Source organism: Polistes fuscatus, unplaced genomic scaffold (assembly GCF_010416935.1).
Source record: "Polistes fuscatus isolate 324 unplaced genomic scaffold, CU_Pfus_HIC Scaffold3, whole genome shotgun sequence".
NCBI lineage: Eukaryota > Metazoa > Arthropoda > Insecta > Hymenoptera > Vespidae > Polistes > Polistes fuscatus.
Window position 1 is genome coordinate 1499574 of NW_025113107.1, and position 27179 is coordinate 1526752.

The window sequence follows — 27179 nt, forward strand, 5'->3', positions numbered from 1 at the left end:
TGGCTCGTGATAATGATTATCAGAGTGTAAGAAAACAAAAAAAATTTAAAGCATGGCCCTTCTCAAAAATTTGTCTTATTTCTTGATGATCTGATACGTGAAATGTTATATATCGTGTGTATGTGTCTGTGTGTGTATGTATGTATTTATATATAATATAATATAATTTAATTTAATGTGTAATATAATATAATATAATATAATATAATATAATATAATATGATATAATATAATATAATTAATATAATATAATATAATATATATATTATATATGCGTATGTGATCAGCAAAATTGGATGGAGCCAAAGGCATTTATTAGAAAATTTGAGTTTTCGATAGCGTTTATATGCATGTCAATCTTACAATTAGTTCCTTCTCTTGACAAATTTTAGCAAATGGTAGAATTCGAAACGAATTCGTTTTTAAATTAACGGTCTAAAGTCGTAACACGAATGATAGTAACTTCGAATTACAGGTACAAGATCAAAGATCAACCGTTCATTATTGCACCACTTAGAGAAAACTTATTCAAGTGTACCCTCTACCTTCAAGTGCCTCTTTCTTAACGCCTTCTTTTACGTTTTATCATCCCAATAATTCATTCAATTTATTATTCTATCAACGAGCGAGAAAAACTTGGCGCAGAGCTTTTCGCTGTTTTATCACGTAACTTAAAAATAAATTATTAGTTGATACTTTAATCTTATAATTATAATATTATCTAATTCATGTAACAATATATATATATTTATATTTATATTTATATTTATATGTATATATGTATATACTATCAGAAAATGAGAAGTACTTAGAAAGGACAGCTTTAGGCGCGCTTGTCGATTTAAAAAAAAAAACTTATGCGAGTGTATGCGTCGAAGAGATATATAAAACATCGCATTTGGACATTAACAACACAAGATTTTTTTGTTTTATCTTGTTTATCGTTTATGTAGGCTTTCTCGTCATCGTTCGGCCTATGTGTTTCTTAAAAAAAGAAATATTACATTAACGTATATTTAAATACGTGTACCTTCAAAGCAAAGGTAAAAAAAACGAACAATGCGATCCACTACGATCTTCTCAAGGGTCCACTAGGCGAATTTTTCGGCGAATAGAGACCTAATTTAAGACCTAACTCTTTCGGTTTCTTCGACGTATTCTTTACCGGAAACGGACTGAATTGAGCCTTTGGACTAGGCGTTGAGTTCAGATTATCCTCACCGTTTTTGCTAGGTCGTCCTAAATTGGCCAAACTCAAAGATGATTTTTTGTAACAACTGGAACCTCTGGTAGGTTGTTCGGTGTATTGGCCGGTAATAGTAATTTTGTCTGGAAAGTCGGGATTAGAAATAGGTCGATTGGTTTCGTCTGCAATGTTTGGTGAAAGTTTTGTGGAGAGATAATTAATGGTCGGAGTAAAGGGTTGATCGAATTGTCGATTAGGAGAAAGAGTTGGCTGGTAATCACGCAAATAGGTTACCACGTTTGATTCATTTTCTAACATGCCGGATAAAACTCCATCGTATTCGAGATTCTTGTCGTGAATATAATTTCTCATAGGTGATGGTGGATCGTATTTGCGACGTAAGAGATTCGAACTTTCGCTCGAATAATCGAGATAAGAACTAGCAACAATATCATGAGTTCTCGATTCCTTTCCAGTGGACTTGTTGGGAGTGACAATTTTGTTACTATCATCACCAAAATACAAAACACTTTTCTCTTTATTCATCTGTTTGTTCTCCATCGACAGACCGAATGATTCATCGCCGAGTTTTCCTTGAGGTGACTCGTTGTCGTATCTCACGCGAAATTCCAAAGATTCCTTCGTCAAAATAGGACTCTTCAAATGAACGTCATAGGGAGAATTAGTACAGATCGTAGTAGATTCGCGATCATAATATTCAAAATTTGAATCTACTGCATTGTCGTAGGGACGTGGGGTATATGGATTATTAGGTACCCTTCTTGGTGATAAATTACTTTTATAATCGAAAGTTTTGTACGGATCGTAAGAAGTTTTTAACGGGGAGGTATCGAACGATGACATAATTTTTGGTGAATATTCAATTGGAGTAGATACGCCGGATGTGTAAGGGGATGCATTAGTAACGTAGGCAACCGCAACCGGTGACAAGGTTTTTGGAGAAATGTCCAATGGGGTGTCAGGAATCACCTGTGCTGCGGATATCTTGTCCAATTTTTCTAGTTCTCTGTAGATATCTATGTCACTTTTGGGTGAAAGATATCGTACGTAGGTCGACGTTGAGTAAGGTAAAGTCGGTTGAGCATATTGAGGGAATCTTTCGTTCTGAATCGATGTTTCTTGAAGAGAACCTTGCTCGCTTCTCGTGTCGATAGAATCATTGGACGATTTATAGGAAAAAACGTTAGTCGAGATGCTAGTCAAGTCGAGGCCTTCGGTATCGCTGATGTTCTGACTGGAGGAACCCTTTTCCAATGTAGCCACGCTCAATCGTGGCTCTTCCTCGTAGTTTGCCAAAAGTTTCGACAGTTCCTCGTTAATCTTCCGATCTATCAGAGCTTCCCTCGTGTCAAAATATTTGTGAGATATAATCTCACCCACGTCAAGGTCTTCCATACGTTCGGTCTCGTCGATCAACGACAACTTCGAAAGTTCCTCGTTGATTTTCACATCAAATTCGGACACACTTGTTCCCGTCATATTGTCGAAATCATGAAAATTAATTCGAGCCAACTCCTCGTTTATCTCGTGCTCGTTCAATCCCATCTTCTCCAATATTGGACTGAATATCTTCGAAATTTCCTCATTAATTGGACTGATCGTGATCTCCTTTGATATTTCCTCCAAATCGGGTAGACGTTTTTTTGCTTGACATGCGAGAATCTTTTGAAGAATCGCCGAATTTTCTTGAATTATTTTCAATGCTCTGTCGCTACTTCTCCTACCGTTGTTTCCCTTCTTCCTCGGTTTTACCTTCGTCCAAACACCTAATTTTGATTCCCTACCGTCGTCTTCGTCTTCGTGCTTGTCTACATCGTTGTTGTCGTTATCGTTACACTTGTTAAGTGAGACCGTCTTTAAAATACTATCGACACCCTCGTCTATATTTATCTTTGGTCGCACAACGTATGATTTCCTAGCATCTACGTTCGTTAAATTATAGGACGTTGGGTTAATATCGGTAACGTCCAGTCGATTTCTCGAAAAATTACTTGCCGAATTACTGAAATTGTCCTGTCGTCTGGCCTCGAGATTCTTGAAATCCTCCCATATGTAACTGGTCTTCTTACTGAGTATAGCACTATCCGATGGTCCATCACTAAATGCCTTTGCCTCCAGATGCTTCATGTCTTCCAAAATATCACTCGATCTTTTCTTTGCGATCGACGTTGAGAGTTCGTCCGTAGATGCCGAAGATTTCAAATCTGCGAACCTTCGATCCAGACTGCTGGAACTTCTTTCCATGAATTTCGAGCGGTCCTTGTGCCTGCAATTAAGATTCATGAAATGTTTGTTCAATTGTTCACGAGGCAACTGTGATACCGTATCTGTCTCGGACAACCGATCGTCACCATTATTATCCGCAGAATCTTCCTTGTTCTCGTTTCTATACAAAATCGAATTAGATCCGAATTCGTATAAATTCGAATCGCTTTTCTCTCGATCCCTTTTCTCTCGATCTCTTTCTAAAACATTCAAGGACGAATTTTTCTTAAAAACTGCATTTTCTTCTCTGTTTTCAATCCTCAAAGATACAGAATCCAAATTAGTTCGATTGCTACTCGAGCATTTGCTCGAATCCTTCGAAACAGATAATCTTTGTTCCGGCGAGGTGTCCGCGCTATCCGTGCTACATCTCCGTCTAGAAACACTGTACGGCGACGGGGTCTTTTGATTGGGATTTGCGATCGGATAAAACGGCGAGACGGCCGTGCTCAGATCGATGGACGAGTCAGAAATATTATCTTGACCTCGTTTGCCGTAGTTCCAAGTGTATTTTATAGAATTGGCACTTATAGGCGATCGAAGGTCCGAACTGAAGGACCTCTCGGAAGACTTCATTTTGCTCGGACTGCAGGAGTCACTGGAGCTGCTTATGATGAGTTTTGGACTAGATTCTGATTTGTACTTAAGCGAGTCCGTACTAAATGGCGTCGAAGGACTCGACTTTTCGTAGGACGACTTCTTTTCTTCCAATCTTGGACTCTCTCTAGCTACGTCGGATTCGGTTGTAGATAGAAGGACGAGGGTTTTCGTATCCGAGCTTATCGAGGAACATATCGACTTGTCCGCGGAGAACTCTCGAGAGACCGATTTAACTGGTGTCCTTGGACTGATGGTCAAACTCGAGCCCTTGGAATCCGGACCCATTGTTTCGCCCGAGCTGAATGACTTTGAACTTTCCGGCGTTCTAGGACTCTTCTTCGTTTCTATATAAGATTTACTACTTTGTATGCTTTGTAATTTCCCGTCTAACGGGTGATCCGTATTTTTACTAACATCTAACGTCGCAACTTGGGTGTCATCGGTAATACCGTAAGAGACTCGATTCAACGTATTTATTTTATGATCTACGGTTATTGGTGAAATTGGAAGATGGCCAACCACATAAGTTTTCGACGTGTAAAAACTTTGCTTAGAGAGCGTCGAATTCGTCGATGAAAAATCCAATGTAATATCTTTTTTCTGGGAACTTTGGGAAAAAACGTTCGTGTAAGTCTTTAACGAGCTTTCGAAACTTCTATCCGTTGAGTCTGGTGATTTAACAGGCGATTTAATTGGCGATTTGCTCGGCGATTTGATCGGCGATTTGATCGGCGATTTGATCGGCGATTTGTAAGAATTCAACAACGTTTCACAATGAAATGGTTTATCCTTTATTTCTAAGGTATCCATACTTTTTTTTAAAGAGTCTAACGATACCTCAAGGCTTTTGTCATTGGTGTCCAATGATTTCAAAGATTTGTAAAAGTCCAAAGAAAACGTTTCAAAACGTTTTTCGTCTTTCGTATCTGGTGATTTTAAAGATTTATAAGGATCCAAAGATGTTCCGAATCGTTTGATGCTTGTATCCGATGACTTTAAAGATTCGTAAGAATGAAGAGGCGCTTCGACGCAGTGATCATTTCTATCCGATGAATTTGACGACTTGTAAATATCCAAAGATGTCTTGAAGGGTTTATCATTAATATCAGACGATTTCAAAGATTTATAAGAATCCAAAGAAACTTGGAAATCTGTTTCATTCGTGTCAACCGACAGACCACTTCTAGATTTATAAGAATCCAACGAGACTTCAAAATCAAGGTTAACCTTTGTATCCGATGATTTCAAATCGATAGATTTATAACTATCCATAGATCTTTCAAATTTCTTATCAACCTCGATCGGTGACCTTTCAGTCTTGTAAGAATCCAAAGATAACTGACTAAGTTTATCCTTCTTATCCGAATATTCGTTTTGCTTATCGTAACTCTTAATCATCGAGACGGTATCGTATTTGGAAATGATGTCCGAATCTATAATTGATTCCTTTGAAATGAAATCATGAACATCGTCGGACGATAAGCCAGGAGCGTTCCTGCTACTATCATCGTAATTACTTAGCTCAATTGCTTTCGTCATCGATCGAAGATCGTTCATTATCTCCGTGTTAACGTCATCCTTTTTCCTCTCGATAGTTTCGTTGTCTTTCTCATCCGGGATATAGATCGTCGTCTTTGGCTCGTCGTAATTTAATTTGAAATAATCACAATTTTCGTACAAACCTAAACATTCTTTTTCATCATCGAGTCCGTTTTGACACATAGAAGATTTAAATTGATCGACTTCTTGCAACACTTTCGTCGTTACAACAACATCGTCTTTCTTGCTTTCATTTTTTAAAAGCGTTTGAGGAACCATCGTATTATTGTCATCTTCAGCCGATAATCTTCTTATTTGATCAGTGATTTTAGCTATCGAAGTTTCCGCGAAATCAGGACTATCTCCTTCGATGACGTCACGGGAGCTAGTTGTTACGTCACGGGGCGAACGAACGGGTGAATTCCCCAAGGTCGAAGACCCCTCGACTCTCCCGCCCTTCTTCTCCTCCTCCTCCACTTCATCCTCTTCCCCCGCCATGACGTAATAATTGTCCGACGCTGCTGACGTTAGTTCTTCGCTGTCTACGTCACTGAAACGATCAGGTTCGTCGCATAGTTCCGTTGACGTGCTATCGCTGTCACTGTCAACGGTCCCGCCGCTTTTTGGTGACGTTTGCTCATCCGTCGTCGTCGTCGTCGTCGTCGTCGTCGTCTCTTCCGGCGATTGTATCGACTTCTCCTTGCATTCTGTAGCCTCTATGATGAATCAAAAAGACCGTCGATAAGGCAGCTATCCAACGATAAGAGTTCATGATCATTTGATGATAAAGTATTGTGCAAGAAATGTTATCGTTAAGAAATCAAAGTGATCGTATAATAAAATCGCGTGGCAAGAAAAGATTGAAATGAAATCAATCTCGAGTCGATGGATGAAAGATTTGTATGGGGTGGAAGCGGGGAGGGGACAAATTGCCATGCGATAACTCCTGCGACGACGATCGGTAAGAAAGAATTCTACTTTCGCGTGATTATGTTTTTTTGTTTGTCTTACGTGGTACAAAAAAAAACAAAATGAATAAAAAGTAGAAAATCGAATTGATAAGATAGATAGAAGTGATTACTCATACCGGCAGCTGCCTCGGCAAATTTGTGTTTCTGCCTCTTCGTGTCTTTCCAATGCAAAGTGACAACTTGCTGTCTCTCCTTTTTACTTTGAGCTCGTGGACTGTGAAGAACGACGGGTCTCGTCTTGGTAGGGGTCGTACCAGAGGACAAACCGAGTGATCGATTTTTTCCACTCACTAGGGCATTCTTACCGACTAACAGGTGATTCATGGCCTGAGAAGTGGGAGGAGGAACCATCGACTGTCTCGCACACGCGGCTATATCAAAGAAAAACGACATTCAATTTATTCGATCCAATTATAAAGTTTCTAAAACATCGCAGAAGCATTAATTAGAAAATTAAAATAAACTCGTATTTTTGTTTTTTTTTTCGATTACCATTAAATCCATAACGCGAATTATTCGCGATATCTTGTTCCGAATTTTCATAACGTCGCGTTAAATCCCAAATTTATTTAAATTTAATTTTTATTAAAGTTTATTTCTTTTTCTTTTAATTTCTTTTTTTTTTGTCGCGAGTTTCACGATCAAATCTATATACATAATGTCGTATATATGCTTTAAATTTCGTATTCCATTACTAGTAAAATATTAATCGATCCGATTGGCCCCGATTTTCTATGGAGTTTCGTTTGTTTTTGATAATTGGTAATTACCGGAGAGTATAATATGAGCTTGCCGTTGTCGTTCTCGAAGCTTAGCATACTGTTGTTTCAACGTACTGATGTCCAAAGCGAGACGTTCTCGATCGCTGCCAGGAGCCATCGCTTGTATCGCTCCCATCGTCGAGGAAATGTGTTCTGCAAAAATAATATTTTCATGTAAAATTATTTTACCAAGAACGTTTAACAAGAGACAACCTTATTTTTGGAAAAAATTAATCTTTCCACAATGACGAACATCGATAGAACAGGCTAAAATAATATTTGTTATAATTATCAATTGTTTAATTACCACTCAAAAGTTCACCTTTCTTCAATTTTTGAGCCATACTGAACATAGCAGCAGCCACGGCTAATCTTTCGTCTTCCTCGGTATCGCTATCTTCATCGTCGCTTAATTTTCTAGCCCACGGTGTAATATTATACCTATGTTTTTCTCTGAGCCCTGTCACACCATGCAATGGTCCCAAACTGACGATGTTCTACAAAATAATCGTCGTATCTCGTGACACATATTAATTAAAAACAAAACAAAAAAAGTTAAATTAAAATTAAAAAAGAAATAACTTTAACTTATATTCAATCTAATACATGAAAAATTTCTTTAAGTATATAACACGCGCTATATCGTTTTCTCGCAACTGACCTTTATAAGATTATTCGTATCTGTAAATTCCAACATTTCTCGCGTGAGAACTCCCATAATACTGTAAAACTCGTCTGCCGACGTCACGGTCATAATTCGACTGAAAGAAGATTTGATATGAAAGGAGCATGATTAACGATCAGATATCAAATCTCTCAAGATCAAAATCGGATTACACGTACTCGGAAAGACTTTCCCAAATGGCCAAAGCCGTCCTTAGAAGGACTTGGTCACCCTCGAGAAATATGAGATCCCAAACGCGGAGTACCGCATCTTGTGGTAAACAATGACAAAAGAGTGTGAGAAACCATTGCATGGTGAATACATTCGTAAGAGGGGGCTCGTAGCTGCTACCTGTAAAAAACATATCTGAGTCTAAATATTAAAACGTTCGATCTTATAAAAATGGGAAAATCAATCGTATCGCATTTGGTAATTAATTACCAACCTGTTGCTTTGTCTTTCGCGTCGCTTTGCAAAACTTCAAGATGCTTGGATAATTTTGGCATTCTCGAACGAAGAAGATCGCGAAAAACAGCCATGTCGACGGAAAGCCCGCGAAGATTGTCAGCGAAGTAACCTTCCGGTAGAACACCTTCTATTAGATAGATCATCACCTTCACAGCCGATGATTCCACACGATCCATGACTTGTAAAACAAGAGCCGCCAATACGTTCAATCCCTGACAATAACCGACCGACTTGTTCCATCGTGCGAACCCGAGCAAAACTCGACGTAGCACAGCTTGATTGTCGCGTCCAGCTGCCCCGCAAAACAAACTGCATCCTGTCCTATGAAGATCCTGAATAGAGATAATTATTCCAATTATTTTCTACATATCTCGATCGAAATCTAACTGATATTCGATCTCGTATCTTTTTTCAATCTTCTTCGTGAAAATAAAAATTCATACATTTCATTCTCTTCTTGATATTTTAAATGATATTCGAAATAAAACGAAATAAAGAACGAAGATAATGAAAGAGTACTTTTCGGCGCATTACCTTTACAATTTGTATACCAAGCTCCTCGTCGTCAGGATTACTCCACTCATTAAAGCAGACTTTTTCAGCCTGCTTCCAATCTACACCTCTTTGCTCCAGATGACGTTCCGCCAGTGTAAGCCAAAGCTGTGAAAGATTCGTCGAAAAAAAGTATACTTGTATAGTATACGTCTTTTTATTTGTTTTTATCGAAATGAAAAATTCTAAAGTGTGTGTGTATGCGTGTGTGTACTTTTCCTAGTGTAGTACAATATTAAACATCCCATCATTCGTGCTTACTCTCTTTCGAAATTCCGCTGGTATGCCTCCTGGCAAACGTGCTACCATTTTCATCGCGTCCAGCCATTGTTGAAATCCACTTTCTCCTGGCTGAGGAGTTAAGCTAAATCTCATCTTCGTATCTTCGACTGAAATCGAAATAATGCAAATATGATAGGTTGATAATGAAGGAATCTCGAGAACTTTTTATCTTTCCTCTTCCCTCGCTTCTTGTTTGTTCTTTCACGCATGTACGTTTAATCGTAGGTATTGGGGCACGTGGGGATAGCTACGTCATCCCCATTTATCCCTACCGAGAAAATCAAAGTTCATGAGGATACTAAGAAATCATATTTCCTTGGTAATCACATCCAAGCAACTAACCCAGTACTTGGATTTTATTACAGGAACATAATCACTTCCCGTTTAATGTAATTATACACTCTGCTTCTAATCAATTTTATCGGCGTTTGATGGAACTGAGAGTAAATTTTAAAAACATCACTGTTTCTACCACTCTCCGTACAATTAATTTCATAATAAAATTTGATTGTTATTAAGAAATAAATAAAACGAGAAACATCATCAACGTGGAATAAGTATATTCGATTTCGTTTAAAATGTATCGCGTTTGCACGCACGTTAGAATCGCGCGTAGACTAATTAGCTTAGATAAGTCGTTATCTTTTTCCCCCATATAACACTATCGTAGATAAAACCGTAGTTAAAAATCACTGACAGATAGAAAACTCGTTTAAGAATATTTTATTCCCGACCAAGTTTCATTTACCAACACTTTATTATTTCGTTTATAATTTTCCTCCTTCCACGATGTATATTCATAACCAGTTTTGCAAATGTTTCTCACCGAGATAAAAACTGGTGGAAAATAAACGATTCTAGATTTTTGTAATCATTTTTTTTCAACGTGAAATAATACCACTTTTCATGCATCGAATAAATGAGAATTCGTCGTCGTGAAACGGAGACCCGAAAAAAGACGCGAGAGGAAAAGAAAATAAAAAAGATATAATGACAACATATAAACGAACGAACGAACGAATATTATTCGTAGAATATTATTTCACCTTCCAGCTCTTGATATCTCGAAGCAGAGCTTCCTGCGTACGCGGCTCCCGACGCGAGGTTTTTGAGTGAGTTGAAAAAACCGCTCATTCTCCAATTAGAATCGCCTCTCTTTCTTCTTCATTTTCTCATCTTTTCACCTGCCCTGCCTCTTATTATATTGCGTGTACACGCCCTTCAACCGTTTTCGTGTCTCATGATTCCTCGTCCTTCGATTCATCGCCGTGGAATCATCGCTAGACTCGGCACTTTTCGAAACTTTTCCCATAAGAGTTCCGCTTTCTCTAAGGCTCTGAAAAGTTCACACATACACATGTATAGGTACTTAGATGCTTTATCGAAATCCTCGGGAATAGTTGGTGGACGACAATAAAAATGAATATAACGATTAATTCGCCTAATTTGTTATTTCGATGATTCGTTGTTCTTTTTTTTTTCTTTTTGAAACGTCTAACGTTAAAACAATTGTTACACAAATTTTGTTTTCGCAATAAGTTTCCTTCGCACAACATTTTTCACCGAGTACATAAATCGTCTTACATAATTTCATCTCTGCGTGAAAGACCATGCGTCAAGGGCACCACGTGGCTTTTTATTGCAAGCTTGAAAAGACACACCGACTAGACGCGTCGAAGAAGAAAGCGAAAAATAGATGCATTAGGTCGGACGAATCTAAAGAAACAATGAAAAGAAAGGAAGAAAAAAGACTAGGGAACCCTGAATTCACCTCTGCGCTAGACAACATTTTCTTAAAGTGTGTATAGGCGACTACACCACCTGTTACAAACTATGTCATCTACATATATATATATATATATATATATATATATATATATATATATATATATATATATATATACGTGCGTGAGAGTATAAGGCACAATAGATAGAAATTATTTTAATAACATGTAAATTGCGTTGTCGTGTTTAATGAAAATAAAAAAAAAAAAGTATTTCTGTTCGATAAGATCTTTTTTATTTAAAAATCAACGTACTCCCGTTAAAATATCGATGACAACAAAAATCTCAACACCTCGAGTTAAAGAGTATAAACAATTTTTGAAAATGATTTTATTCAACTCCACTCAACGTCGAATTGAACGAACGAGGTCGCGAGTCTCTAATTTTTGTCTAAAAACAGTTATTCTTTTATCCGTTCATGAAAAGAAAAAAGGGCAATCGTTTGATTGTCAATATGTCTAGGAGTGACCTAATTTCGTCGAGAAGAGAAAATGAAACTCAACCGTATCTCATACATAATCCCATCGAACGAATTTCGCCGCACTGTAACCTACACTGACGCATCTACGTACGTAGGTATGTGTTGTACACCAATACGATACTGTAAACCCGTCAACGAAGACGATCCTAAACGTATTATAAATGAACTAAACTGTTTACCGTTATCGAACAAACTGGAAGAATTAATTAAAAACGAGGAGATTAGCGGGAAAATGAAGGAATAAAAGAAAAAAAAAAGAAAAAAAGACACGGATTTCTAGGAGAAGGTTTCTCGAAAGAATCGATGCGACAACGAACCCCGTAGTTCAATCTTTCTTTCTTTTTTTTTATTTTTTCTTTCCTTATATATTTTTGTTCATTCAGCTCTAACACGTTCACGAGAAAAAGCTGCAAAACAATATATACACACGTTATCTCTGAACTATTATCAACTTTGATCATCATACCATCCTTCCCCTACTCTCTTTATCTCTTTCTCTCTTTCAATCGAAGAAAAAAAGGGATTGGCCAAAATCTCAAATCTCGTAGTCGTAGTAGAAAACGTCGAACAACATCATCATCATCACCATCATCATTATTCTGCTCTCTGGTTAACGTCGAATCAGAGTCCGTACGTGAAGCTTAGTCTTTTGGCTCATCTCCGTTTAATCTTTACTTCTTCTTCGTCACAACTAATGATAACAAAATATAACAATGTTCGATCCGACGTGGTGGTTATTTTTTAAATATTCTCGATAACGATTCTATGCAATCTCGTAAAAATGATTTTCACGAAGGATTCGTTCAAAAGAAAGAACAGCAACGAGTCAAGTCGTTAGAATAAAATGTAAATATAAGATGCGATTAACGACAATCGTACACGACTGGAGTCAGCTGAACGACTAAAGGTGGAAGCCGTCGTGGTGCGCTGTGTGCGCGCGCGCGCGCGCACAACCATCGATGATGGGCTAGGATGCCGGCCGCGGCGCTGTAGCGTCGGTGGTGATGTCGTTGCTGACGAAGGTTAGGGTGGGATTGGGGAGTTTGCTACGATTGCTAGGGGTAGTGGGATACGCGATAGGCAACTTGACGTTCTTCATGTAAAAAGTCCTATAGTCGAGCTCGTTCCTTTTCGCAGTTAGAACTGCGGATATGTTGCTTATTTCGTAGGAGGAACTCGAAACCCGACTGGACCTCAATGATGGCCCTAACTTCGTTTTCAACCCCGTTTCCTTCGTTTCGTTTCGTTTCGTTTCGTTTCGTTTCATTTCTCTATATTTGTCCGCGCATGCGTTCTTCTATTAAAGATGATTCTCCATCGAAAAATACCGTTGCCATCGAGACAAATGCGTCCTAGGGAGAGATTAGAGTCTCTACGGTACTTGGACACTTTCTTCGATTTTTATTTGACGAATAACCACCACCACCCCTCTAACGATCCTTTCTATCCGTTCAATCTTTCTAATTTTATTCTATTTTTTTTTTTATTCTGGAAATATCATAGATAACATAGAGAGATCTCACTATCGAAGTTGTATCTCTTGTTGTTTTTGTAAGGGCACGGATAATTTTAATCTTCCTGCACGATCTTATCGTATATCACTCACGGATCGACGAACTTATCGATTGCGCTCTCTTTATGGGTCATTCCGAGTCGTGCCATATTGCAAAAGTAGTGGTATGTATGTTATACAGAAAGAGACATATTTGGCATTCTCATTATTTGTCTTCTTCCTTTTACTCACTTGTTTTTTTTTTATTTGTGTGTATGTGTGTTTTAATGAAAATAAATCTTTCGATAAGAAAGTTTGAATGTGATAAAATTATGAAGCGGTTTACAGTAGAAAAGGTTAGGATACTTTTCTGAAAATAATTTCATCCCATTTTCTTATCGCAATTTATTTCTTCTAATTTACGCTCACCTTCTATTTGGCAAATTATTTACTTTTGCCAAAGAATGTCATCGGAAGTTCTGCATTACTCGTTAATAAAGGAAACATCGTTAAAAGTAACTTTAGGTGGCGGCACACTACGTAAGAACTTTGGTCGTGCGCAGTATATTTCGCGCATGCGTGAATAACAATGTAGAAGCGGCAAAGTCTAATTATTGATCACCGCACCGTTGCCGTATGAAAGCGACTTTGTCTTTGCTACTATCTCTCAAATGAGAGAACTCGTCATTATTATTCAGTCTTCTTGTAATATCGAAAATCAATCGGATTACTAAACAATAAATTTGTTTTAATTCATCTTTGAGATAAAGGAACGTGATATTTTTAAACCTAAGAGAAATTTTTAACAAGTTCGCGTACGTGCGATTACTCTCGAACGATCGATTAATCGAATTTCATTAATACGTTATTTATTCATATATATATGAATATGAGTATGTTTGTACACGACAGTCAGCGAATCATTTGTGAATGCACTATTTCAAATCAAATAATTTTGTTTCAATTGAAAATATTAGAACGTGTTGGTATTTACATTCTCCCGCGACAAAATTCTCGAAAAGAAAATAACCCTGCTTAAGGTAGAATCATCGTTTACCCATCATTTAATAATCAATCTTTTATAATATATAAAATATTAAATTGATAGAAATATCTGTTGAAAAATAAAAAGTAAATAAATAAAGAGTTTCGTATCGTTTTCTCTTACGCGGCGCCATTTAATTTATTTCTATGATAGATTCAAGTTTAAGTTTTATCGAATGAAATGAGAATGCCCATAAGCGCCGACTCCGGGAATTACTTTTTCGTACATGCGCGATGCACAAAAACAATCCTTTCAAATATTAATCAAATTACGCGAAATTCTTTTTGGACGTCATTTGATAGTATATTTTATATTTTCCAAAAGTTCGCGTCTGTAATTTTGTTCAACTTTTTATTTTTTCGTTCAATTCAAATATAAATACTGCATCGAAGTTTCGTTGAAATTCCATAGCACGTTATTGAAAATCAATTTTACTTTCATATTAACTAAATGAAACAATCTTTTATTCTGTACTATTTAACATCACATGGATTTAATATTAAATATTATATGACGTTTATTATAGTTCATTCCAATAACGTTATTACGCTCGTAATATAGTTTCGTTAAAAGACACATCGTTATCATTTCCTATATTACGTTAACTAAACAAATAGTTTGACGGTTACACAATCAACGAGTAATTTTGTTCCGACTAAAGTTAAACTTATCGCGCGTAAAAGATAATTTATATTGTGCAAGGCAATAAACGAGAGAAGAGGGTTTCGAGTAATGTGCGATATGAGAAAACAACAACAAAAAATTAAATAAAACACGAATAAATAAAATAAAAAAATAAAAAATAACAAAAGAAATAAAAAAAGACACAATTAAGATTATTAATAATTATTTCTTATTCGCCTTGTACTCACTTCTTTTCGCGCTAAGCGCTTGCAAATTAGCGGTTATGATGTCGCACTGTTTATCACGTTTGACAATTAAATAATCCTTCCTTCGTAATTGACGAACTAACAATCCACCGGTATGACTAATGTGGTCGTGCAAAATTTTTATCAATACTTGCAGCTCTGTTTTACCTGAAAATATAACAAACATATAATTTTTGTTTTTGTTTTTAAATATACAACAAATGGATATTCGTTCGTATTAAGAACCGTAAACTTTCGTCGTAGAAATCAAATTAGTATATGATCCGTTAAACTTGATTTATCCCGATCGTTTAGATACATTATGGTTTATATATTATATAAACGGACATAAATTTAAATTTAAAACAAGTTAAATAAAATGTATGTGTAAGATAAAAGAAAACAAGTGTTCTCCCGGTTAAAAAAAAACAGGACAGCACTTAAAAGTCGAGGAACGTTCTTGTCTCGAAGTCAACGAGGTCGCTCGTCTGTCTGGCTTCTACAGCCTCTTGTCTCGTCAGCTTCCCGAACCCTGAAGAGTCTTTGCTAATTTCAGGTGTCTTCGATTTATCTCTCTCTCTCTCTCTCTTTTCTTTTTTTGCGAATTTATCACAAATTTGATGGTTTTCTCATGTTTCAACCGAGAGAATGGAAGAAAAAAATCTTATAAATTTTCTAAAGAAAGGTTCGAAATCTTTTTTCAAACTTTTACCACGACCCTGAGTTATTTTTCTCTCTTTCTTTTTCTCTTATTTTTTTTTTATTATTTTTTTCCTTTTCTATCTCGTTAAGCGACGTTCGAGGAGGGAAAAAAGGGGGAAAAAAAAAGAATTTCGAACAATGACGTTCTACGTTCTTTACGAATGAAAAGACATTTATCATCATAGGCTTTTCCCTCGGAGGATCAATATCGTTTGTGGTGTGTGCTTCTACATTGAATAGTCTTACTTTTCAATAGGAGACGAGTCTTTTGTAAATATTGGTGCTGCGGATGTTGTCTCAAGGACGAAGAAGCTGTGGAATCGCTTTCGGAACGACTACCGGATGGGAAACCATAAATGTCCAGTAATAGTTGATCCACGAGCGAACAAACCCGCACTTCCTCCTTGTTATCTTGTATCGCCAATGGTGCTGGATATTTCTACAACAACGGGGTAGAGACATGTCCTTGGATTTATCGTTAAAAACTATTACAGAAATATATATGAATCATGAGAGAATACCTTTGGATTTCTAAAGAAACTATCTTTCTTCGTGTTGACCATTTCTAATTGTTGTTGAGTAATTGTCGTTGAATTACTATCCATAGATTTGCTCCTACGTATTTGTTTTTTATTTGACGATAGTGCAAGCAAACTTTCACTGGCCCTTCTAGTCGGCAATTTTTTATTCAATTCCATAAAATCCGGACCTTCCAATCTCTGTTCGATCAGATTACGTTTTTTCGCTTTGTATACCGAATAGTAGGGATAACCGATCGACGAATAATCGAAATGTTTCGTTCGATGAGTGACAAATACATCACCGAAAACTTTTTCGTTTTCCACGGCGACGCATTTCACTCGATAACTTATTTCGGAATGATTCTTCAAAGGTATAACTTTGCAATTCATGTTGAATAATTGTTTGAATAATTGTTGTTAATATGTTTTGTATTGAAATTGCAATATAATTACTATTGCAAATAGTTTTTATTATTCACTTGACTTATATTAGAAAAAAACGTGCTTATCAAACTTCAATACATTTCGTTACACGTACATACATAACCCCTCTCGGAATTTTTCATTATACTCTGTCACACCATACATGGCACTTGAATATGTTCGCTTGAATTTTACCCGACGTAATTAGATACATCTAATTGTAAGTCGAAGAACGAGTCAGCAATTTTAACGAACTAATCTAACGGACAATCTCTTCTTTTGACAAGCTGTTTGAGCTGCGTAAAAAAAACAACGATCTGACTCGTGTACAAACGTGGCGTCGAAGAAACAAACGACGATATGCCGTGATACGAGATGCGAGAACTGATTTCCTCTCCTCCTCCTCCTCCTCCTCCTCCTCGTCAGGGCCAAAGGCAAACTTCGTTTGCAATTAAATTTATCCAACGGAGAAGTATTTATCGTTCGGTCTCATTTCTGTTACGTACGGCCAGGCGACTTTTTTTTTATGTCGTAAATAAATCGAAAGTGGAAATAAAATAGAAAACGTTGATTTCTATTACTCGTTTATACGCTTATACGAAAACACTCGTTCATTCTTCGGAACTGAAACACTTTCTTCGACAAGCTTGGTTACTGCATTTCGTTCTGGCCAACGTTTTTAGACGTTATCACAAACCGGTAATACCCTTCTGGTAGCCAGACCACAACTGGAAACGTCGACGATGATAATCACTTCATTAACCGCGCACCTACGTTTGCAACTATCCTATCGCCGAGTTGTCAGACATGGAACTGAATAAATTAAACAAATACGTAACGTTTATATTTATTATTCGTTCGCGTATTGTCAATTAGATTTGGTGCGAGTTAATTCCCTTCGAAGGACAAAATTACCATATCTCTGTTTGTGGCACAGTCATTATTTTTATACTCCCTTCAAATTTGTTCGCATTAGATTGAAAAGAAAAAGAACGTTCGATTTGTTTTTTTATCGATGAAAAGCAAAATAAAAAACTTAAGATATTATAGAAATTTGTCGATACGTGTTTGACATTATTATTTTACGTCTTAACGCGTACTCGTATAATAAACAAACAAATAAATCTCATTAAAAAGATGCATTTCCTTTCCCTTTTCTTGATTATCGTAAAAGAGTCAATGGAGAAGAAAAAAAAAGAAACAAAAATGTTTTATTTATTAGCTTTTTCTTATTATCACGAGACTGCGATAACGCGACCAATATAAATTTCTTCGGACGTTGTAAGAATTTAAAGCAGACGACAACCAGTGCTCAAGCTAGTCGTTCACCTGGTAAGCTCATTGACCCTTTTCTAATCGGTAAGCTTTAAAGGGGGGACCCCTATCTGTATACTTAGAAAACGTACATTCGAGCGCGCTTATGCATTTCTACTATTTTTTTAACCATTTTCTTCCCACGATCGTCGTTGCATCGACGCTGCCAGTTTTCTGACTATATTTATGACTGAACCGTCGAGAAGTTAAGTTATACGAGAAACATTGAAAGCTTCGAAAGAGATAAGAGCGTTTTGTAGTAGTACAATTATCAAAATAACATTTTATTGTTATCCGGTAGTCGATAATTGCCATGAGAGATACACTACACTGATTTATTAAATTCCGTATTTATTAAAACGCAACGCAACGCAACGCGAACGCAATATATATGTAAAAAAAAATAGAAGCTTTAACAAATGGAAAACGGCTTATTAAATCAATATAACATTTGCAATCGAAATAACGTAACTATGGTAGCAAATCAAAGATGGAGGTGGTTTTGTGGATTCCCCATCACATTTGATGATATGAAACCAAAACGTTATTCTTCTATGAACTCCTCCGCCAATCAAATATCTTTAATAATTCCGTCGCGTTAATTTCACTTCGATGTGCAAATATTTGGAAATGTCCGAAACTACTCCTTGTCCTTGCAACGAAAGGAAAAATGATTCGGAAGATAATGGATTGCGTCCTCGCACCGATGAAATTTATCGAACTTGCAAACTTCCGACACGATTTATGTATCCGAGTGAGTATAACTACTAACGCAAGAAAAAAAAAGTAATAAAAATAATAAGTGAGCGCGATACGATTCGAAAGTGAACTTCATTCAGGCGAATCAGTGAAAACAAAAGAGAGAGGGAGAGTAATTCAAATAATACGATAAAAATCACGCAAACGTTATCAAATATAAAACTTGTGTCGGTTCACCCGTAGGATAACCTTTTACGCTACCATAAACGATTTGTTCTCTTTCTATCACATTCTCAGACGATATTGTCAGAAAAATGAAATTTTAAAGACAATGCTAAAGTTTAGCTTTTTTCTTTTTTTATTCTTCTTCCCCCCACCCTTCCCCCGACCATTCGAGATTTTAATTTTATTTATCGTTTTCGATCATTTTGCGAACGGAAATTATTATTCCAGAGTGTAGAGATTAGCTATTTAATAAAATTTTATTTTAATTAGATCTTCAATTCTAATTAATTAGGATTTGTTGAGAATAGAGAAACATTTCTTCCTTCTTAACTGTTAAGTATTCCTTCTTCGCAATTAGTCGTAAAGTCTACTAAAAGATATTCTCGTTAAGTGCACGATAACGCTCGGCTATTAATAAGCAAGCCGTACTCGATCACTGCTTGCACTCGTTCGAATCTTATCTTGAATAATAAACTTTTTTATGTATGTCATCGCGTATACCTCATGTATTATTAGTTATTGTTATTCGTGAAAAGTCCGATTCCTTAACCATTGAAAACCCTTTCACACAAAATTAACTACAAATATTGTTAATTACGATTACTGAATCATTTCTCTGTGAATCTGTGTTCTTTGTAAATCAAAAGTTACGAGTTTCTAAATAAATGCGATATTTCAACGCGTCGGTATTTAAATAAATTCTTTTTTTACAAATTTGACCCATAAATTATTCATATATCTAATATATCGTATTATCGTATAAATAAGTATTAAGTAGTAAGTATTGTAGTATCGTATAAATAAATACCCACTGTGTGTTTCGAGAGTAATTCGCATAAATTCGTATAATGCTCGGCTTTGTAGGATCAAATGAGGAATTTCATTTAACGCCAAGCACATTTTCATTAAAATAAGAAAAATTCGACAAGAGTTACAAAGAATATTTAGTATTTTAACGATTACGAGCTTTGAAGCAGCATCAGACGCGAGTAATTTTCTCATAATCGGAGTATTTACTGGTGCGATATCTGGAGAAATGGTAAAAGCGAGAGAAGTTGTCTATATGAAGAGAAAACGATCTCCCACGGGGTCAGTGTAAGTTCAGCTTTACGGTGAACATCACGTTGAATATCATGCTGTGCTTTCTTGTTCTCGTCTTACGAGTTCTCTCAACTTCCCCGCTATTATTCGCGTACGGTTATACTGAAGAAGAAATCGACTGTCAGGTTTATAACCACCTTCATGTTTGTCTTTCAAACGGAGTACTCGAGAGTGTAGCCTTCAAAGACGTAAAAGCCGTTCAAACGATCGAAGATACCGAGTTGCATCTCGAGGATCTTGGAATTACGGATATCAAAAAGAACGCGTTTGTTCGAGTCAACAATTCCACGGCTCTTTATTTGCGAAACAATAATTTGTCGATCGTGTCGAAGTATTATTTCGAGACCCTAGATCAATTGACGTATTTGGATTTGCGAAATAATTCTATCCGAGATATCAAGGATGGTGTTTTCACCGAATTGAATTATTTGGAAACGTTGCTATTGGATAATAATAACATTTCCGATCTTCGTCCGAATGTTTGGAGAGGATTGACGGAACTTCATGAGCTTTATGCAACTAATAATAATATTGTACTTAAGAGAAATGCTTTTAAAGGTTTAAGACAATTGGAAACACTCGCGTTGGATTCTAATGGAATTACGGAGATACCGATTGGCACATTTGCTGGACTCCCTCTTATAGATTTACTTTACTTGTCAAGGAACAAAATATCCAATTTACATCCGGACGTATTTCGTGGGCTGAACGAAATAAACGAATTGGATCTTGGGAAAAATCATTTCCAATCTCTTCCCGGTGGAATGTTTCGACATTTGAAAAGCTTAAATTCACTTTGGTTGAACGGGAATGAAATCGAAACGATTGAGAAAGACACCTTCGAGGGATTAGACGAGCTATCGATTTTATTTCTGAATAACAACAAGTTGCGTTATGTCGACATGTCTGCATTCGCCAAAATGAAGCTCGTCACTGTTGAGCCTGGATTTAAAATAAACAACGAATTGATCGAACATTATTCCGAATTTACTAAAAAATATCATTGCACCAATGTCAATTATCAGGAACCGTACGATTGCGTAGAAATCAAAGAGTAGTTCTTTTTTCTCCCATTGAGTTGTAAAAAAAAATGTGTTTTCAAAGAATTGTAAACAAGTATGATAGCCTATTCAATTTCAATATCGATTAAAAATTCGATTAATAGTAAATAATATGTTTTGTAGAAACAAACAATTAATCGAAATACGATAGATTTGGTGGGGAAAGGGGGAGGAGTACTATACATGAAACAAATATAAAATATTAAAAATATATCGGATAACACTTCGAGGATAATGTTCCTTTTTTTTTTCTTTTCAAATATAAAAATCGAATTGAAAATAAAATGACATATAATATAATATTTTTCGTGCAAGGAAAAAATAATTTATCGTTCGATATCAGTCACGTGGAAACGCGCGATGATAAATGTTAAGCAGCTGCAACTGTTATGCGTATGTACTAAAATAAACTGTATGTAACGCGTCTTCGAGTCGACTATGAGAAAACTATGCAAATAGGCGAAGAATCGAAAGAGCGAGTTGTTGGAAAGTAAATTTATCGATATACATGATATCAATATCGATTTTTCGAACAAAGGAAATTGTATACGTAAGTGTGTGTAACTGATCTATCGATCGTCGTCTTTATAGGGATATTCAAAGGATACCGTCAAGACGACGTTCCTCTTCCACATCCCTGTTATAGGAGTACTTCCATGGATTATGGTTGGTACGCGCCAACAATTCATACCGTTCCTACAACCTACTATCCTCGAAATGCTTCCTTCAGTCGAGAGGTTGGATTTGGTGGAATGTATCGAAATTATTCCTTGAACACAGAACTGGACAAGACTATCGTTTGATTAAAAAATATTTCTTTTTCTTTTCTTCTATGTTCCTTTATTACCTTCATAAGAATGTATTCTTACGAAAAGAAAAGAAAACAAAGGAAGGAAAATCAAAGCAAAAAATGTAATGAAAACGAAAGAAAGAATTTTTGTCAAGGATGATGATGCAGTGTTAAATGGTTATTACTCGCTGTTGTTTTATCGTTTTAACGCTTATTTTTAGATATATATTTTGTTTATTATTACAGTTTTCAGCTGGTTTCGCGTTAATCATATTTTTTAACGAATCCTATAATAGATCAGACACATTTCAAATACAGCGTGCCCGATTAATCTCTAATCGCGGATTACAAACGTCTCCTCTCTTTTTTTTTTTTTCTTTTCTTTTTTTTCTTTTTTAATTACTTCTTTCTTGCGATATATTTATCGAGGATTGATAAATAATTTTGTTGTTTTCTTGTTTTCTTTTTTTCTTTTTCTTCTTCTTCTTTTCTTTTCTTTTCTTGTTTTTTTTTTTCATTTTCGTTTAAATCACGATTTACATCTTACAAGTGCATCGACTAATCGGTGAATTGGAAAACTTTGTGGTTACGACGATTATTACACATCGATTATTTATATTTCTAGCATCACGCGCAGGGAGGGGCTTTCTAAAATATTTGTCGCCACGGGCAATATTAATTCATTTTTTCATTGCCATCGATCTCGTTAATACCGATAATAGCAGTACAATAATAATTAAGAATAATCATAATCATAATATAATAATTCAATGACAACGTAACATATATTATATGTATTATAACACAATGGACATTCATCTATAGCTTTAACACATTTATGATTGCGCACACTTTCCAATAACAATCGTAAATATTAGGAAACGCTTTACGGAATATTTCATCATAATTCTATGGTGATTTAACAGTCAATCGATGAGAGTAATAATAATGCTCGATAAAACCGACGTTCGAAAAATCGTTTGATGTTGTTACGTTGAAATCATTGATGTAATAATGAAACTTTCAAATGAATAAAAACTGTGAACCAATGTAAGTGAAATTAAACGAATTACTCAAAAGTAATTTCCCATCTTCTACAAAAAGAAACAAAAAAAAAAAAAAATCGACACCCAATCTGTTGTTCATAATTATTCTCAAAATACATTAATCTTCGTCGAATATTTCATTATCGCAACAACGTTTCTTATGATAGTTAATTATATTTCTCGTGCTCGCTGAACAATCGTCCCATTCTTTATCTTCAACTATTCATACGAATGAATTATTTGTCCAGTTGATCGAACCGCTGTAATCATACTTTTTTCTTTTTTGTTTTTTTTTTTTTCAAAAATTATCCACGAGTAACGGAGAAAAATAATCAAACAAACGAATAAAAAGTGATCGTGATCGATAAACGAGCATGTAAATTACAAAGTCAGAATAAATTTTGCCGTTAAATGTAATTAATTACGCGCGTACTCGCGTAACTAGATATATCTATTCTATAAATGTCTGCTGTTTGTTTGTTTGTTTGTTTGTTTGTTTGTTTGTTTTATTATTATTATTATTATTTTCTTTTTTCTCTTCTTTTCTTTCTTTTTTCTCTTGTTTTCTCTCTTTTATCTATTATTTTACACGATTTCTTCATTATAATCTCTCGTCGTTTATCCTGCACGTGTGTGTTCTTCCTGCGTGTTGTTGATCGTCCGGATTACAGGTAATTTAATTAAACTATACGCTTACATGCATTTGCAGAGACCATATAGCTCTCGTTAATAAAATCAGATAAAATATATGTATAACAATTAACGATGACAAATAGAAATTGCATTTGAATCTTATCTCTTCGTCGCATACTACTATCCCTTAGCTCTTATGTTAGTATATACTGTCTTTCTTTTAGTTTTCTTCTTCTTGTATTCGTTTAATGTTTAATTATATCCCCCACCCTCCTTCCCTCCCTCCCCCACCCTCATCCCCTCTTCACCTATTATGACGATAACAAATTGCATCCTGTACGTAGGTGGAAAAGAAACAAATCAATCTACGTGAATTTATATCTATAGATATATGACATTCGTATTTCATCCTAACGCTGTTTATCTTTTTCATCTTCTTCTTCTTCTTCTTCTTCCTCATCCAATCTACTCCTATTACCACTTTCGTTGTTCGTATCAACTTTACCTTTTCTATATTTTTATTTTCTTTTTTTTCTTATATTTTCCTTTCTTACGTAAAAGCAGCGCCCATCATAGTTCTAAGAAACGAGAGAGACGACGGCCCCCACGCAATTCAACGATTACGAGGGATTTGAGAAAGGTTAAAAGGATAAAATAAAACATACCCCTTCCCCCTTTCCCCTCCCCCTCCCCTAACCCCTCCCCACCCCCGCCAGTCTTTCTTCCTACACGCTAATGCCCATCTTCTTCGAGCTTCATGGTTTTATATTGTCATTCATCTAACAATAAGTTAGGAGGCTTAATTCTCTAGGAGGTTTGACCATCCTTGGTTCTGATCTTCGTTGATCATCGATCATCCATTATATGATATTCGATTTTATTCATCTCAGGATGTTTCTATATGTTTTTCTTTTTTTTTACTTTTTCATTTTTTCCATTTTCTTTCTTTCCTTCATTTCTTTTCATCGTTTCACACCCATCCTTATTTTGCGCACATTTTGTTTTTTATTTTTGATTGAATTCTTTCGAAATTTTCTGACTCAATCTTTCACCATTATTTTCTTGTATTTTTTTGTTTGTTCTTTTTCACTGGAAATCTTCGATTCTCTGCGCTTTCACTTAACACGATTTATACTCTTCCATCTATACATTATATATTATATAAATACGTAGTATTAATTAGACCTGTGTCTCTTTCTTATTGTTGAAACCTTTTAACGTTGCTCAACGTTGGTCTTGCTCTTGATCATTTGTTTTTTTCTTTTCTTTTCTCCTTTTTTTTGCTTTCATCTTTCCTCGGCACGATAGGCTGATTATCAATTATATTATATTTTGTTTTATCGAATGAGTAACATCGAGATGAATTCGAAGATAATAATTATTAACGTTTAATGCAGCAATATATTTATCATTATTAATGTCAATTAATAGTCATATATTTATTACTTATTTTTTTATATATATATATATATATGTTTTTTTTTTGTTTCGAAACTTTTGTATGTAGTCTTGTGTGATTATTATACATGTGGCTAGCACGCATTGAAATCAAGGAGGTTACGCGTGTCGGGGCAACTTATGTTAGTTATTCACCATCGACAGCAACGTCTACCACTAAAGATTTATATAACTTCACATTATTTTATTTTATTTTATTTTATTATATTTTATTTATTTATTAATGTTTTCATTCTTTCTTTTTTTTTTGTTTTATTTTGTTTTGTTAATCGTTTAATTTATCGTTAACTTTATTTAATGTGTATTTTTAAAAGAGTATCCATTACACAGAGTTCGAGTTTTAATTGTGTTGACGAGCTTTCGCTATAATCGAGATTAAATCAATAATGCGTACTCTAGTTGGCTCCAATTTCCAATTAATTTCATTTGAGGATGTTAATATGCTCTCGCTTATTATTATTATTATTATTATTATTATTATTATTATTATTATTATTATAATTGTTATAATAATTATTATTATTATTATTATTAATATTATTTTTTTTCTTTCTTTTGTTCGAACGAATCGTTATTTGCTATTTCATTCTTTGATTTTGTTGTAGTTCGTTGTTGACGCGGTACCATTTCCAAACAAATAATCACTGTATTTTAAATTGACGTTTACTCTTTCGAAAGCAATAATGCATACTGATTAATTAAATGCACGAAGAGATGATACGTGCCAACTATGGCATTTTGTTTATTTGCTTTAGTATTTTGTAAACGTACACGCATTTGTTATCTCTTGATTAAATGTAATAATTAAACCCTGGTGTTACGTTCTCTGATTATAAAATCTTGTTTATCTCTCTCTCTCTTTCTCTCTTTCTCTCTCTCTTTCTGTTTGTTGATACTTCATTTATTCATGGTTCGTTGATAAAAAAAAAATAAAGAAAGAAAAAGGTTTTATTTATATTGAACGATACAAATGTGTTCTCTTTATAAACTTGGAGGCGGACGGTGGATATTCCTCTGTTCGTAATTTTTTTCTTTTTGCAATCCTCGTTTTATTATTGAATCCTTTCTTTCCCATTTTCACTGTCTCTTTTTCGTTGAAATGTAAAAAAATGAAAGAAAAAGAGACACGTTGGGAGGCACTGAACTGGCAGCAACCGTCGATAATAAACATTATTAATTATTACCCGCCAAACTGATCTTTACGTACGTAAAAAGATTTCTCCTCGATTAGTATCAAACGAATGCTCGATTATTACGGGCAAAATTGTGGGGTTCAGGATAGTTCGATGATATACGCTTTTGTTGTTTTTTTGTTTGTTTGTTTTTTTTTTTTCTTTTTCTTTCAAGTTTCCACTTTTGTCTTTCTTCTTCTTTCCGTCTTATGTTTAAAATTATTTTCAAACGATCAGAAACGAACGTCTAACTGGCATAAGACAAATTCGAAACTTCAATAGCGTACTCGAACCGATTTAACATTGTTTGTTTCTTCTCTAATTCTTTTATTGTTATTTTGTTTTTTTTTTCTTTTCTTTTTTTTTTTTAATCGTTTTTTCTTCTTTTTTTTAATATGTGTCACGCTTCTAATCACGACTAGGAAGTATATTTATATTGAAAATACACGTAGATACGTTTTTTTTTCTTTCTTTCTTTTTTTTTTTTTTTTTCTCAACCGCTTTCTTCCCCTTTTTTTCACGAAAGAGATATTGTTGCCGTATTCTTTCTTTTTTTTTTTTATTTTATTTATTTTTTTTTCTTATTAATTCGACAATCAAACGGAACGATGTTTTTGTATTTTATTTTATTTTTTTTCCTTTCTTTTTTCTTTTTTTTTTTTTTTTTTTTCTTTTTTCTTTTTTTTTTTTAAATCGAGATAATATTTGCGTACATGCAGTGTTTGCTCAAAAATCGCAACAACGAAGACGCCGTTCAATAGTGGAAGGTTTTGTTCGGTTTACCTTCGTGCAACAAAGGGATTGTAAACTCTTGATATATTGCTAACATTGTTATTACTTCGTTCAAAGATATTTTGTTGGGGAAAAATTGAAAAGGGAGAGAAATTTCGCATCGGGGAATAATATTATTGTTACTTTTTCGCGATGCAACGTGATAATCGAATGTTTACCGTTTCTAAGTAAACGACTCTAGAATAAAATTTTGCGATGTCTCTTGTATGTATAATACTTATTATTCAACTCTGTTAAATTCAATACGAAATAAATTACTCA

At 35.1% G+C, this 27179-nt stretch overlaps 3 protein-coding genes across 8 annotated transcripts; 2 read left to right on the forward strand and 1 right to left on the reverse strand.

Moving 5' to 3' along the window:
- Positions 1-280: 280 nt before the first annotated feature.
- LOC122519285 lies at positions 281-17678 on the reverse strand. Of its 6 annotated transcripts, none has more exons than XM_043638646.1 (12): positions 16205-17678; positions 15930-16122; positions 14985-15149; positions 9289-9416; positions 9010-9135; positions 8453-8807; positions 8187-8358; positions 8005-8104; positions 7666-7840; positions 7353-7496; positions 6699-6953; positions 281-6327 (listed from the first exon to the last, which is right to left on the reverse strand). In XM_043638646.1, the coding sequence occupies exons 1-12, from the start codon at positions 16592-16594 to the stop codon at positions 1070-1072; spliced, it is 7461 nt and encodes a 2486-aa protein (XP_043494581.1). In that variant the 5' UTR covers positions 16595-17678; the 3' UTR covers positions 281-1069. The 6 variants fall into 6 exon arrangements, with proteins under 6 accessions (XP_043494581.1, XP_043494579.1, XP_043494580.1 ...); XM_043638644.1 differs by having other exon boundaries at positions 7651-7840; XM_043638645.1 differs by having other exon boundaries at positions 8187-8373.
- Positions 17679-18405: 727 nt separating this feature from the next.
- On the forward strand, positions 18406-21938 carry LOC122519288 (UPF0691 protein C9orf116 homolog). The gene is made up of 2 exons (XM_043638650.1): positions 18406-18695; positions 21619-21938. Exons 1-2 carry the CDS (start codon positions 18554-18556, stop codon positions 21828-21830), a joined length of 354 nt encoding a protein of 117 aa, XP_043494585.1. The 5' UTR covers positions 18406-18553; the 3' UTR covers positions 21831-21938.
- Positions 19872-21220, forward strand: LOC122519286 (leucine-rich repeat-containing protein 70-like). Its single transcript, XM_043638649.1, has one exon. The coding sequence runs from the start codon at positions 19999-20001 to the stop codon at positions 21022-21024; it is 1026 nt and encodes a 341-aa protein (XP_043494584.1). The 5' UTR covers positions 19872-19998; the 3' UTR covers positions 21025-21220.
- Positions 21939-27179: the final 5241 nt, after the last annotated feature.